Consider the following 15,229-nt stretch of genomic DNA (forward strand, 5'->3'; position numbering starts at 1 on the left):
CTTCATTAAAATGCAACGCGGTTGGAAGAAACCGATCTCTCAAGATGCAAATCAGCTTTTCCCGGACTGCGCGCCCCTGCACTCAAGAAGGATAAAAACCAGCTCACCGACGATCAGTATGCCACTTCGACTTCAGCTCTCCCCCGGAGATGTGTGCAGTACCTAAGCCACCTTGTCTCGAATTACTGATATCTTCCTACTTACTCTGATGATAGACTTTATTTTGTACAACTCTTTTTAGTATTTTAGTTGTTTATGAAGGAAATAAACTAAGTTATAGTTATAAAATGTCTGGTATTTTCCACATCCTTCCAAACACTAAATATGGTGACCCCAGGACTAGAACTCATTTGAATGGAGTCTTGCAAGATTCAAGAAATTTCCGCACGTAAGTTCCTTATTTTTGCTCATAAAAGATCTTTTTGATTGCCCTCTGCCGTACAAGGAATATTCTGTGCCTTTTTTGCATTATTTTCTACAATGCCTACAGATAGTGAAGTCATGCGTGTGGCTGTTAAAACACCTCCCGTTTGGAGGGATAATATAGAGTTGTGGTTTAGTAACATTGAGTCCCAATTCGAAATTGCGAACATTACTGCGGACGGTACCAAATTTCACTACGTTGTTTCTGCATTGGACAGTGAACTTTCGTCTTTTGTCTCTGACATAATAAAAAATCCTCCGGCAGAAGATTCCTACGCAGCGCTCAAAAAACGTCTAATCGATCAGTTTTCCGATTCTGAAAGTGCTCGTATTAGGACTTTATTATCTGATATGTCGTTGGGTGATCTGAGACCGTCTCAACTTTTACACAAAATGACTCAATTGTCCGCTACTAAAGTTTCAGATGAGGTACTTAAAATGCTCTGGCTTCAACGTTTACCATTAAACATTCAACAAATTTTATCAGTCAGTTCGGATAAGTTAGAAAGCTTGGCTACAATAGCCGACAAAATCTCTGAAATTACTAATATAACCCCTAACGTTTCTGCAATACAAGATGACTCTGATAGAATTAGTAGACTAGAAGCAACTGTTGCCGAACTGAATAAAACCATAAAGAGACTTTCATCATTCAGGTCAAAACCTCCCAGAAATAGATTGCGAAGCAAGTCTCCAGCGAGAAAACAGTATTCTACGTGCTGGTACCATTTTAAATTCGGAAATAAAGCGCTGAAATGCAAGCAACCATGCAGTTTTCAGGAAAACTAGCTTGCTCGCAAGTTTCGGCGACGGCTTCTGAGAGTTATGATCATAGTCGCTTATTTATTAAAGACCAAAATTCCGGTACGAAATTTCTGGTAGATAGCGGATCAACAGTTTCGGTTTATCCCGTTCAGCGTCCAGCAAAACATCTTGATAAAAATATCCAATTACTTGCTGCTAACGGCTCGAAAATTTCCACTTATGGGAAAAAGGTGCTTATATTAGATTTAGGATTTCCGCGAACTTTTCGGTGGACCTTCATTCTGGCTGATGTGTCACGGCCGATTTTAGATGCAGATTTCCTTGAACGATTCGAACTCATTCTGGATATTAAAAATCGTCAACTAATCGATAACACATCTGCAAAGTACATTCGTGGTTTTTACGCCTCTCAGCCGAGTAATAGCATTACCGCAATAGGTAAAAATTCGGTATATCATGAACTTTTATTTAAATTTCCGAATTTGACAAATCCTTCAGTTAATGTCGTAGTCAAGGATCACGGAACTACGCACTGTATTATAACGAGAGATCCTCCTCTCTGTTCTCGAGCTCGTAGGTTGCCGCCTCATAAATTGGCTGCCGTTAAAGAGCAATTTCAGGAGATGGTCGACCAGGGAATTTGCTGTACTTCCAGCAGTCCTTGGAGCAGTCCCATACATCTCGTGCCAAAGGGGAAGAATAATTGGCGTATTTGTGGGGATTACCGCCGGCTCAACAGCGCCACGGAGCCGGACAGATATCCAATACCACACATTCAGGATTTTGCCTCTGAATTACATGGAAAAACAATTTTTACAAAACTGGATCTAAAACGCGCGTATCACCAGATACCTGTTGAACCTAGTGACATTCCAAAAACTGCTTTAATCACCCCAATAGGGTTGTTTGAATTTAAGTACATTACTTTCGGATTAAGGAATGCAGCCCAAACCTTTCAACGGTTTATTGACGAAACATTAAGAGGTTTAAAATGTTTCGCATACCTTGACGACTTACTTATCGCGTCAACGGATTTTGAAACACATTTATCGGACTTGGAGGCTATTTTCACGCGTTTAAATGCTAAAGGACTGGTTTTAAATTTGGATAAATGTATATTTGGTGTAAAAGAACTTACTTTTTTGGGATGTCTAGTTTCGAAAGAGGGAATCAAACCAGATCCCGACAAAGTTGCGGTACTTAGCAACTATCCAAAGCCAAACAAAGTTCGTGCCTTACGACGGTTTCTAGCAATGGTCAATTTCTATCGCAGATTTATTCCCAAAGCTGCAATTCAACAAATGGCACTTTACGATCTAACTAAGGGAAGGAAGAAGAATGACTCCACCCCTTTACAATGGACTGATGAATCTAATAAAGCTTTCAATATTTCCAAGGAATCAATCGCAAACGCGGCACTTTTAGCACATCCATACCCTAATGCTAAAATCTCTCTTTCAGTTGATGCTTCAGACCTTGGCATAGGAGCTGTATTACAACAGCATATAGCTGATGGGACCGAACCACTTGCGTTTTTTTCTCGTCGTTTAACACCTGCTGAAAGTAAATACAGTACTTACGACCGAGAATTGCTTGCGATTTATAGTGCCATCAAAAATTTCCATTATTCACTGGAAGGTAGATCCTTCACAGTTTTTACAGACCACAAGCCGTTAATTTTTGCTTTTAGCCAGAAACACGAAACAATCTCTCCTCGTCAACTCAGACACTTAGATTTTATTAGTCAATATACTACTGACATTAGATTTATTTCAGGCAGCGATAACGTTGTCGCAGATGCATTCTCTCGTATAGAGGTGATAGATTTACCTAGTACGATAGATTACGCAGCAATGGCGGAGGAGCAATCGAAAGACGCTGAGCTGAAGGAATTACAATCTAACCCTTCCTTGACGATCAAGCCTATCGTTTTTAGCTCAAGTGATCTACCACTATTTTGCGATACCTCTACGGGTAACATACGCCCGTATGTTCCAGAGAGCTTCAGACACCTAGTGTTCCAGTCAATACACAGCTTGTCTCATTCAGGCCCCAGACCGACTACTCACGCTGTTAAACGGCGATACATTTGGCGATCTCTGAAGAAAGACTGTGCGGAATGGTGCAAGAAATGTTTAGATTGTCAGCGATCAAAAATTTCACGACACACCAAAACTCCTCTTGGGCAATTTCCAACTGCGGTCGACAGATTTCGACACGTCCACTTGGACATAGTGGGACCACTTCCTCCATCGCAAGGATACACTTACATCCTCACGTGTATCGATCGCTTCACTCGATGGCCTGAAGCTATTCCCCTGAAAGATCAGTCTGCTGAAAGTGTTGCTAACGCTTTCTTTTCAGGATGGGTTGCTCGGTTCGGTGTGCCAGAGATTATTACGACTGACCAGGGTCGTAACTTTGAAAGTAATTTATTTTTAGCTCTTTCGAAGTCTCTGGGTACCAAACGTAATAGAACCACAGCTTACCACCCTTCTGCAAATGGCTTGATCGAACGCTTTCACCGGAAGTTAAAGGGAGCCCTCAGGTGTAGTCTCGCCGGCACTGAAAGATGGATGGAAAAATTGCCGATCGTCCTCCTGGGAATACGAACTGCCTTAAAGGAAGATCTTAACACCTCGACAGCAGAGCTGGTATACGGCTGTAATCTTCGCCTGCCTGGCGAATTTTTTTCTTCTATTTCAGGTACGAAATCTCCACAGCAACTGCTACTATCCTTGAAGGAGCACTTCCGGCAGATTCGACCAACACCTACCTCACGTCATGGATCAACGGAGATGTTTGTCCATGCTTCCCTGAAAGAAACTTCGCATGTTTTCATCCGTGACGATGCTGTCCGTCGTCCATTCCAGTCTCCTTACCTTGGTCCTTATCCTGTGATCGAACGCAAGCCGAAGTTTTTTCAAGTCCAGATCGGAACTAAGAAGAGATGGATCTCCACTGATAGACTTAAGCCTGCCCATTCTTTTTCACAGATTCAAGAGGCTCCAGTCATCCCGCCGCCGATACATCCCGTGAAGTCTGCTCTTAAGACGTCCACAACAACTCGGTCCGGTCGACACGTCCGTTTCCGGATTCCCGTACCTCAGCGTTCTGGACTGGTGGGGGAGTCCTGTGGCGTCATCAAAGACTCATCACATCGAACGTCACACAGAACGTTATCTTCATTAAAATGCAACGCGGTTGGAAGAAACCGATCTCTCAAGATGTAAATCAGCTTTTCCCGGACTGCGCGCGCCTGCACTCAAGAAGGATAAAAACCAGCTCACCGACGATCAGTATGCCACTTCGACTTCAGCTCTCCCCCGGAGATGTGTGCAGTACCTAAGCCACCTTGTCTCGAATTACTGATATCTTCCTACTTACTCTGATGATAGACTTTATTTTGTACAACTCTTTTTAGTATTTTAGTTGTTTATGAAGGAAATAAACTAAGTTATAGTTATAAAATGTCTGGTATCTTCCACATCCTTCCAAACACTAAAGTACTAACACAGCGATTCTCAACCTTTTTTTTGTCGCGGCACACTTTTAACGATTTCGAAATTTGACGGCACACAATGAAAAAAATTAGATTAAAAGTTTAATTACCTATTTTACACTGTGTTAAATAGTTTGTGATAATAATTTTGAATCTGAAATAAAATAATATGTACTACAAAGCACATTTATTAAGGGATTAATTATTTATTTCGACCAATTTTTCATTAGTTAGTAACAGTTATTCATTTTTTGCTAGTTATTAACTGTTAGCTTGTTTTCTATAGTTATTAACTGTTACTTTTTACATTAACTATTATTTCTGGTAATTTCTTGTCAACTAGTTTTTTGCTAACTATTAATTGTTAGTTTAATCTTTGTTAGTTATCCTTTGTTAATTTGTTCATTAATTGCATAGCTTACTTTAATGATTTACTCTTACATCATTTTCTAAAATTGTGTGTCATATACAATTTAAACATTTCCATCTTATTTTGAGATTATCAGAGACAAGACAATCGTCGACAAAGATGTTCACGCGGTTAAAGCGTGGAAAAATTATAAAAAGTATAAATATATCTATACATTTTTCTTTAATTTAAACTTTACTCATAATAAAAAAAAAAGAATTATAATTTTTATTGTATCATTTCTAATATTTGGCGGCACTCAAAAGTGCCGAGGCACAGTGGTTGAGAATCACTGTACTAACATTTAAGATATTCAGCATGTTAAATCCTGAAAAAAAAGTACTTTTCTTTTATTGAAATAACATATCATGGATTAATTTAAATTCCAAATTGATGCAGTATAGATGCAATTGAGACATACTTTTGAGTATGTCTCAATTGCATCATACTAAATTTGACTATTTGAAAACTGATTATGATCCCAGAATATTGGCTTCTTAAACCGATCTTAAAGCCAATTTACTCCCAACTTGCCGGGAAGTGATTCTTCTGTGAGGTAATGAATAGACTATCAAGAAAAAGCAAACTATTTGTTTATTTAAAAGAAGTTATTTTTTTGAATTAGTATAGGGTAAATATGGTGTTCTGCGCAACAGATATAAGCTGAAACTAAATTCTCCAAGTTCAAAACCGCATTATATACTTAAAGTAATTATTCAATCATAAAGATAATTTAATTCAAAACATTTCTCACCTTATAATGTTTCTTCGTATTCTTCTGGACCGCTGGCGATGTTTGGAAGACCTGTTACAACTGGATCTCCTGGAGGGCTTTGAATAAATATAGGATTGAACTTTAGCTTCTGCTATTTCCCTGATCAAAGCTAAGTCTTGGGTCTGCAAAGTTCCATCTGGGGGAAGCTCTACAACAGCTGCAATAAAAGTTACACTAATATAAATGTATCCACAGTAAATATTTAGATTAAATTCCATCGAGAATTAATCAGTGATATCAAACAGATATTTGATGAACAGAGCTGCCTTTTTTAACGAACGCAAATAATTAATGGCTCAAGGAACGCAAATAATTCTTGGTGCAAGCAAATAGTTCCCTTATTGAAATACTTACCTTTGGCCTTTAAGCTTACCTAATGGCTTGCTTTACATGTGGCGAAAATTCTATCCTATAGACGGCGTCCATTGTGTTTGATTCCATCTTAATACTGGAGTAAGAGTTTACCTGAAAATATGTACCCTTACGAAAATTTAAGACAGTGTGTTCCAAACTGTGGGGCGCGCCCCCCTAGGGGGGCGCGAGACTGTTGCAGGGGGGGCACGCAGCTGATTCCAAAATATCATTTTCGAATACAAACCAAAAAAGTCGAATAGGTGTCAAAAAAATTAATCAGAAAGACGGTTATACGTAATCCACAATCCTCGCCGCGAATTTCTCGGGTATAAATGCTAAAAAATCCATCCATACTCTTGCTGGAACGAAAACATCTTGCTTTCCCGTTTGGAGCCGAGCGCGAGGAAACACTAGACAAGCATTCGGGATCATCCCGGGTATTCTCGGGGTTACTCCCGCCAAACTTCAGTAAACAGAAGCAGGCAGCAGGCCCCGACAAGGCTTATGAGCCAAGGCCGTCGTTAATTCGACGACGTTAGCGCTCATTACATCTGGTGTGGAACTATCATCAATTGCGCGCGACTGCGGGGTTTTTCAAACTCGGACGACGCGACTATAACTGGATGCGTGCGCCCAGACGAGAGCAGACACGCGGCATTTCGTTAAGAAACGTTGGTTAAACTCGACCGTTTCCACGCAGATTGTCTACAAACTCTACAAACTCGCTTTGGTACACTTCTAAATTAATATTGAGGTAAATTTCAAAACTGTTATAAAGTATTTTTATTTGATTTAAAATAATAACCCTTTTAGATGGATAAATACGTAACTGGGTTGAAAAGAAAATTGAATGAAGCAGAAGCAGACGGCAAAAGAAGAGGTAACGAAAATAGCGGAACATCTTCGCAAAATAGTAAACCTAAATGTAGAAAATATGATCCAATGTACTTATCATTTGGATTTACATGTAAAGTCATTAATGGCCAAGAACGACCAATGTGTTTGCTGTGTCTGAATACTTTGGCCTCAGACAGCATGAAACTAAATAAATTAAAACGGCATCTCGAAAACGTACATGCAGATCACGTTGGCAAGACAATAGAATTTTTCCAAAGAAAATTGGAGAATTTAAATAAACAAAAAGAAATGTTTTCAAAGACAATGTCTGTTACACAAAAAGCATTGCTTGCGTCTTATAAGGTTTCTTATAGAATTGCTAAATGCAAAAAACCCCCATGTAATAGGAGAAACTTTAGTGCTACCTGCAGCTATTGACATGGTAGCTACGATGCTAGGTGAATCATATGCTGATCAACTTAAAATCATTCCACTTGCAGATAATACGGTGGGAAGACGAATATCCGATATATCTGAAGATCTTTGCGATCAATTAATAGAAAAAGTAAAACTATCTTCTTTCGCGTTGCAAGTAGATGAGGCTACAGATGTTCTTAAGGATGCACACTTGATTACATATGTAAGATATGTTGTGGAAACTGATGTTAGAGAAGACATGTTATTCTGTAAGCCTATTGAAGGCAATACTACAGCAAGTGAAGTTTTTAATATGATTGATAAATTTTTCAATGAATATAACATTCTGTGGGAGAACTGTGTTGGACTATGCACAGATGGAGCTCCATCTATGGCAGGAAAAAACGCTGGTCTACAGGCACTAGTTCGAAAGGTGGCTCCTCGGGCAAGTTGGACGCATTGCATGATTCATAGACAATCACTTGTTTCAAGAGATATGGGTGAAGATTTACTAACAGTATTTCAAGTTATTATAAGAGTTGTAAATTTTATCAAAAATAGCCCATTAAGAGGAAGGCTTTTCGCAAAATTGTGTAATGACATGGGTTCAGAATATACACCACTTCTATATTATTGTGAGGCACGTTGGCTTTCTCGTTCCAAAGTACTTCAAAGGGTGTTTGAGCTAAAAGAAGAGATCGCCATATTCCTTACTGATAATAATAGAGATGAAGCAAACTTGTTTTATGAGACGAAATTCCTTGTAAAACTTGCGTATTTAGTGGATATTTTTCAAAGACTCAGTACTTTAAATAAATCAATGCAAGGGCCTCGAATTCATGCTTTTGTCCAGAAAGACAAGGTTACTGCATTTATGAGAAAATTGGAACTGTGGATAATAAGTTTGAAAAATAATAACTTTGACATGTTTCCCACTTTTAAAATTACCTGTCTTGCAGATGAAATAGAAGAAAGTAAAGTTCTTATTAATAAACACTTGACCAGTTTAAGGGAGCAATTCTCGTTTTACTTTAAAGATCTTGACATGTCCAAATATGAATGGATTAGAAACCCGTTTGTGATTGAAAAATATGATGATTTTGGCCTTACGACAGCAGAGCAGGAAATGATAATTGACTTATCTAGTGACAGCACATTAAAGCAGATGTTTCAACACGAAAATAATATTGTCACGTTTTGGTTACGAGTAAAGGACGAGTTTCCTACTTTAACAAATAAAGCTTTAGAAATTTTATTGTCCTTTGTAACATCTTACTTATGTGAAACTGGGTTTTCTGCAGTAGCTGTCTTAAAGACAAAGTATCGATCCTGCTTAAAGATTGAAAAGGAACTGAGAACCGCGATATCTTCAATGATACCACGGTTTGACAAAATTTGTGCTGAAAAACAAGCTCACCCTTCACATTAAATTTTAATAATGTTGTATTAATGTTGAATTCTATTTTTTGTACTTTTGTAAGATTTGTTTTTATTACATTATATTATTATTTCTTAAAATAGTATTTTTATACATAATATTGTATATTATTTTGTAGCCCATTAAATAAATTACAATATCAGATGAGTGTTTATGAAATTGGATTGTTAGAAAAATTAAGGGGGGCACAACAAATTTTTTTTCCAAAGAGGGGGGCGCAGGTACAAAAAGTTTGGAAAGCACTGATTTAAGAGGTTTATTTGAGGCGTCAAGGTTGATTTGCGGTTTATTTGAATTTGACTTTAAGAGCAATCTTATAAGGTCAACCTCTTAAGTTACTTAAACAAGGTGCTTGAAGTTGTTTTATTCACACTTGAGGTTGCTGAAAATCTACTTTAGAACAAACTGCTTAGAGAGGTTATCTTTGAGGTGTGCAGATTATTTTTCTACGGTTTAAACGAATAAGTATTTTTGAGGTGTGCATAATTTCACTCAATATCTACGAAAAGCATAACTGCGTTACATATGAGGACGATTTTATAAGATGTAAATCAGGTTGAAATTAAGGTTTATTATTGAGGTTATTTTTGGAGCAAAACATAACCTCATTTTCTATCTCGGGTATATTTTTTACATCTGCCAACCTCAAAAACACCTTACTATTTTTGTAAAGGTATCGCTAAAGGTACAAATGGATTCCGTTTCGTGGGCAATAAGAAGTATTAACAACTTGTATTTGTTTCATTTGAGTTTGTTTTTTATCATATTAAACTAATGCGGCTTAGCTTTATTGAAAAAGACATTGAATATTTAGTTGTCTCAGGGTGAGTAAAAAAAGTATTTATATAAATTTTAATCTGATATAGCTATTTTTGTTTGTGCCGAATAAACATGCATGTCTGAGAAAGTATTTTGCATTCCTTTAGTAGAGAAAAACTATTACGGTTTAGTTTTATTGAAATAGACATTGAATATTTAGTTGTCTCAGGGTGAGTAAAAAAAGTATTTATATAAATTTTAATCTGATATAGCTATTTTTGTTTGTGCCGAATAAACATGCATGTCTGAGAAAGTATTTTGCATTCCTTTAGTAGAGAAAAACTATTACGGTTTAGTTTTATTGAAATAGACATTGAATATTTAGTTATCTCAGAGTGAGTAAAAAATGTAGATATATAAACTTTAATCTGACATAGCTATTTTTGCTTGTGCCGAATAAAAATAAATGTCTGAGAAAGAATTTTGTATTTCATTAATAGATATAAGAAAAATCGTCAATCTGCATATCTATGCAACCCGATACGTATCATGAGATTAGCAACAGTATGATGTAGGCACATTTGAGCTTTGAAATCAGAAAGCATTTTATTATGTGGTTCACGAAAGATAAAAAGACACCATCCTACTCGAAGTTATGAAGTGCTAATACTTTTAGTTTCAAGAAACTTCGAGAACTGTCACGTGCAACAAACGATTGAGAAAGGAGTACAGCTTAGGGGAGCCTATAGCCTATAGGAGATTGCAAGCAGATTCGACATTTAAAGAGCAATTCGTGATATACGAAATAGTGATCTTTTCTTAACCGGAAGTAATTGACGTTGAAAGTTAATTTTGAAATTCAGTAAATAATTGTTTATGGCATTTAAAATTGTTTATGTAAGATTTGCGAAAACACGTGTTACGTAATAATTAATTTCACTCGAGGAAAATTGGCCCTATGACACATACTTGAATTCTGAATTAGGCAACATAAATTGCGTCTGTTTAGAATATTAAATACAGAAGAGTTCGTATCTTCTTATGTATGTTGTTATGTATATTGTTATAGTAGAGTTTGTATACTGTGCTTCAAATATCCTAAAATAGCTTAGCCTTTATTACATAAGTAAAATAGGATTTTCATTATTATTAAAATTTATTATGAAATGTTAAGAAGTGGACATAAAAAAGAAAAAAGACTGATTTTGCTAAGTAATTTATAAACAATACAGCTATAGTTTTTTAAAATAGTATCTAAATGCATCCAGAAGAATATAACTTCAAATTTACAAATAAAGAATATGTTATATTTCATTTTATTTTATAACCGTTGTTGAACAGCTGACCCAATTTTTGGGTTTACTACTACTAATGTTCAACACCGTAGCCTTGCAATTTTGAACCCAATCCAGAGGACAATTGAACTCCTGGATCAAGTATTGGGAGAAATTTGCCTTCGTGAAGGACTTTTTGATGAAACTAACTCGCATTTGCGTTGCGTGGAGAGGAAGACCACGAGAACCTCATACGGTTAGCCTGACTGCAAGGGGACTCTAACCCATGATCCGTCTACCACTGAGGATATTTCCAGTCAGCACTGTGGTCGGTGCAAGCCGGATGAGGAATTCGTATCGACCAGTCATGGACGGGATCGAACCCCGGTTCACATCATAAGAAGTCAAACGCTCTATCCCCTGAGCTATCGCGACTCAAGAAGATGTTATAGAAGAATGTGTAGTTATATAGTAATTGAAACCAGAAAACAGACCAGAAAATAAAGCTATTTTTACTTTTGAAGAGGCTCTCCGTCGCTGTGTAAACCTAATGTAAACCATTGATCACTATTTTCGAAAGGTATAAAGGAAATTGATTGAAAGGTATTAGAGAAAAACTTCAAAATCATATATTTGAAAAAAAAAGTATATATTAGATACATGTGGAAAAACCTTTTATGACTTCATTACATGCACACACTAAAGAGGAATAATTATCAAAAGAGAACTACCTGTTTCTCACTAGGGAGACAGATAGTTTCACATAATTATTTATTATTATATTAAAATTGATAATGCATATAACTCTGACTCTTTTTAATGTAACCGTTTTCTTAATTGGCGAGAATTTCTCTGGCATTGTTTACTATCCGCTTTATCATCGATAATCAAAAGAAGGTGGGATTTTTATTTTGATGTACGCAGTTTCCTTTAAATAAAATCAGACAGGAAGAGTTGCAAAGAGCTCAGGGTACAGCTAATTTCAGATAAAAAATCAAGATTGCTTTTATACATTTATAATACATATAATTAGAGATATTGAAAAATAAATATGAAACGTGTCATGCTCCTCAAAACTTAATTACGATAATTATCAGAATAGTTATTGCAACAGCAATAGAAACTAATGGAGTATCCTGTTTTGACACTTCATAAAATATATTAATGCGGTGTTAATATGGGCACACACAAAAATTAGATATAAATCATTCAGCTGTCTTATTTCCGAATATAACATTTACAGTAGTATATTTTCGAAAGATACAAGAATAATTAAATTAGCAAAAAAATATCGGCAGATATAACATCAAATTATTTAAAAAGAGAATTTTTGCGCGCAAAAACAGTAAAAAAATACATCTACGAATAATAAAGAATAATAAAGAAAATGATAAGTATGGAAACAAGGGAAATTTAAATATCATGTATCATTATTTTGTCTCCTTAAATGTTTTGAGAATAAATACTTTTCTCCCTTTTCTGAAACAAAAGAACCTAAAAAATAATTAGAAGGTATACTTTTAAGCAGGCCAGTATAAGCAAAGAAAAATTTTTAACTAAATTTTGGTTATGTTTTCATTCTTAATAAGAATGCGAAACCTAAAACATATTCATAATAGCACGCTGCGTAAGCATTTTCTTTTCTGTTTTGGAAATTATTATGTAAAATAAATGTTGATGACTCATGTAGGAAAATGTGCTTAATTAATAAGGGATATGTTTACAGTAATTAAAGTCTATATTCTAAACATGGATTATTTGGGATTTCCTTTTTTTTTCTTATAGAGTCTCAGAAAGATCTTTTAATTATTTAGACATAACATATAGTGATTATTTAATACGGTGACATAGAATCATGTTGTTTTTCGTTCAAATTCAACTATAGCGATGTAAAGTAAAGTTCAAGACAGATAAATTTAATTAATAATATATTTCAATTTGTTACCGTATTAAGGTTGCAGTAAATTTGAATATGTGTTTTTACATGCTTCACAATCTCGAACACCGCAAACATATACACTGCATACATAAATAACTCTAACGCTTCATGTATAAATTTAAACATTTTTAATAAAATTAATTTTGTAATCAAAAAAATTTAATATTTTTTAAAAGTCGCCAATCTGGTGATTATATTCTCATTTAGGCAAAAGTCATTACAATCCATAACTTTTAATTTTTATGAAACCGAACAGTACAGAGTTGCATGTTTTCGAATGTTAAAGAATTATTAATCTATATATATATATATATATATAGAGCAGTGTATATATATATATATATATATATATATATATATATATATATATATATATATATATATATATATAGAGTGGTGGCCAAAAGTGTGGACACTTTTTGACAGTTTCATGTTTTTCAACTTTGTGTGCTTGTAGAATATATTAATTTTCACTTAAATACAAACGTTTATATATCAAAATGAAGGTAATTTAATGTAAAATTTAATAAAAAGTACAGTATTACAATATCTGTATTACAAAAAAAGTTATTTTAATTAATAGTATTATCTATCCTAGATTTGCATTTTTTTAAAGCGATACTTGCACAATCAATACTTAGTAGGATAACTCTTATTTCTTAAGACAGCTTCACAGCGTCTTTTCATCGAGTGAACGAGTGTTTGGAGTTCATCTTTCGTAATCACATGGTGCCAAGAATCAATTATAGCTTTACTTAGTTGTCTTTTATTGGATGGACGTTTTTTTCGTACAAGAATTTTCAAACGTCACCACAAATTTTCATGTGGATTAAAATCAGGGCTGTTTCCTGGCCATGGTAATATATCTATGCCTTTATTTTGAAACCATGCTTTGCATACTTTTGCTGTGTGGCATGGAGCTGAATCCTGCTGAAAAATAAATGGTGCGTTGTTGGAGAAGAGATCCCTGATGGAAGGTATCAATTTTGGTTTCAGGGCAGTTTCGATATATTTTTTGGCATTCAGGATGCCATCAATCGCTTGAATTCGGCCCACACCATCTGCAGATATACATGCCCAAATCATGACTTTTGTTGGATTTTTAGTAGTTGCTTCAATGCAATCAGGAGGAAGCGCTTCACCTACTCTACGTCTCACGTATTTTCTACCATCACTTCCAAAGAGCGATATTTTACTCTCATCACTCCAGATTACTTGCTTCCATTGATTTTCTAACCATTTAATGTGTTCTTTTGCCGACTTAACTCGTTTATCGCGTTGCTTTTGATTTAAATATGTTTTTTTCCTTGGAATTCTAGCTTGTAGTCCAAATCCTGATTAGCTTCTTCTTATTGTTCTTGAACTTACTGCAATACCAGCTGCATTCATTTCACATCTAATGGCATCTGATGACATTTTTCTATCTTGAAGGCATAGCCATTTAATTTTTCTATCGGTAGTAGCACTTGTGCATTTTTTTCGGTCTGATTTGGCATCATGAATGCCAAAAAATACATCGAAACTGTCCTGAAACCAAAATTGATACCTTCCATCAGGGATCTCTTCCCCAGCAACGAACCATTTATTTTCACGCAGGATTCAGCTCCATGCCACACAGCAAAAGTATGCAAAGCATGCTTTCAAAATAATGGCATAGATATATTACCATGGCCAGGAAACAGCCCTGATCTCAATCCAATTGAAAATTTGTGGCGACGTTTGAAAATTCTTGTATGAAAAAATCGTCCATCCAATAAAAGACAACTAAGTGAAGCTATAATTGATTCTTGGCACCATGTGATTACGAAAGATGAACTCCAAACACTCGTTCACTCGATGAAAAGACGCTGTGAAGCTGTCTTAAAAATTAAGGGTTATCCTACTAAGTATTGATTGTGTAAGTATCACTTTAAAAAAATGCAACTCTAGTATAGATCTTACTATTAATTGCATAACTGTTTTTGTAATACCGATATTGTATTACTGCATTTATTATTAAATTCTACATTAAATTACCTTCAATTTGATATAAAAACGTTTGTATTTAAGTGAAAATTAATATATTCTACAAGTTGTAATATATGTATATATAATGTAGTTGTAATGTATGTATATATTAATATATTCTACAACTCAAAGTTGAAAAACATGAAACTTTCAAAAAGTGTCCACACTTTTGGCCACTACTGTATATATAATGTTTTCACTTTCACGAAACAGTGACTTCTCTTCATAATGACGAGCCCCTTTCAGAATTAGCATTAGCGACAAATAGGCATAGGTTAACTTAGCAGGCATGAATAGCTGTTACAGTAAACTCACAACACTTATAAAAAT

General features: G+C 35.3%; 1 protein-coding gene across 6 annotated transcripts in view; it reads right to left on the minus strand.

Annotated features, from left to right (window-relative positions):
- The window catches only part of LOC107452990 (cell adhesion molecule Dscam1), a 308,431-nt gene that overhangs the window by 37,806 nt on the left and 255,396 nt on the right, over positions 1–15,229 (minus strand). For 4 of the 6 annotated variants that reach the window (XR_015429856.1, XR_015429858.1, XM_087153625.1 and 1 more), the window contains one exon: positions 5,854–6,031. Coding sequence is in view for 3 of the 6 variants with exons in the window: in XM_087153625.1 (XP_087009751.1) it covers positions 5,854–6,031 (178 nt within the window). In the remaining 3 variants the exon portion in view is untranslated. Of the gene's footprint in view, positions 1–5,853; positions 6,032–15,229 lie in introns of those variants that run through there. The other 2 variants (XM_087153626.1, XM_087153627.1) reach the window with 2 other exon arrangements.

This window comes from Parasteatoda tepidariorum, chromosome 10 (assembly GCF_982258835.1).
Source record: "Parasteatoda tepidariorum strain Cologne lab strain chromosome 10, Ptep-v5.0, whole genome shotgun sequence".
NCBI lineage: Eukaryota > Metazoa > Arthropoda > Arachnida > Araneae > Theridiidae > Parasteatoda > Parasteatoda tepidariorum.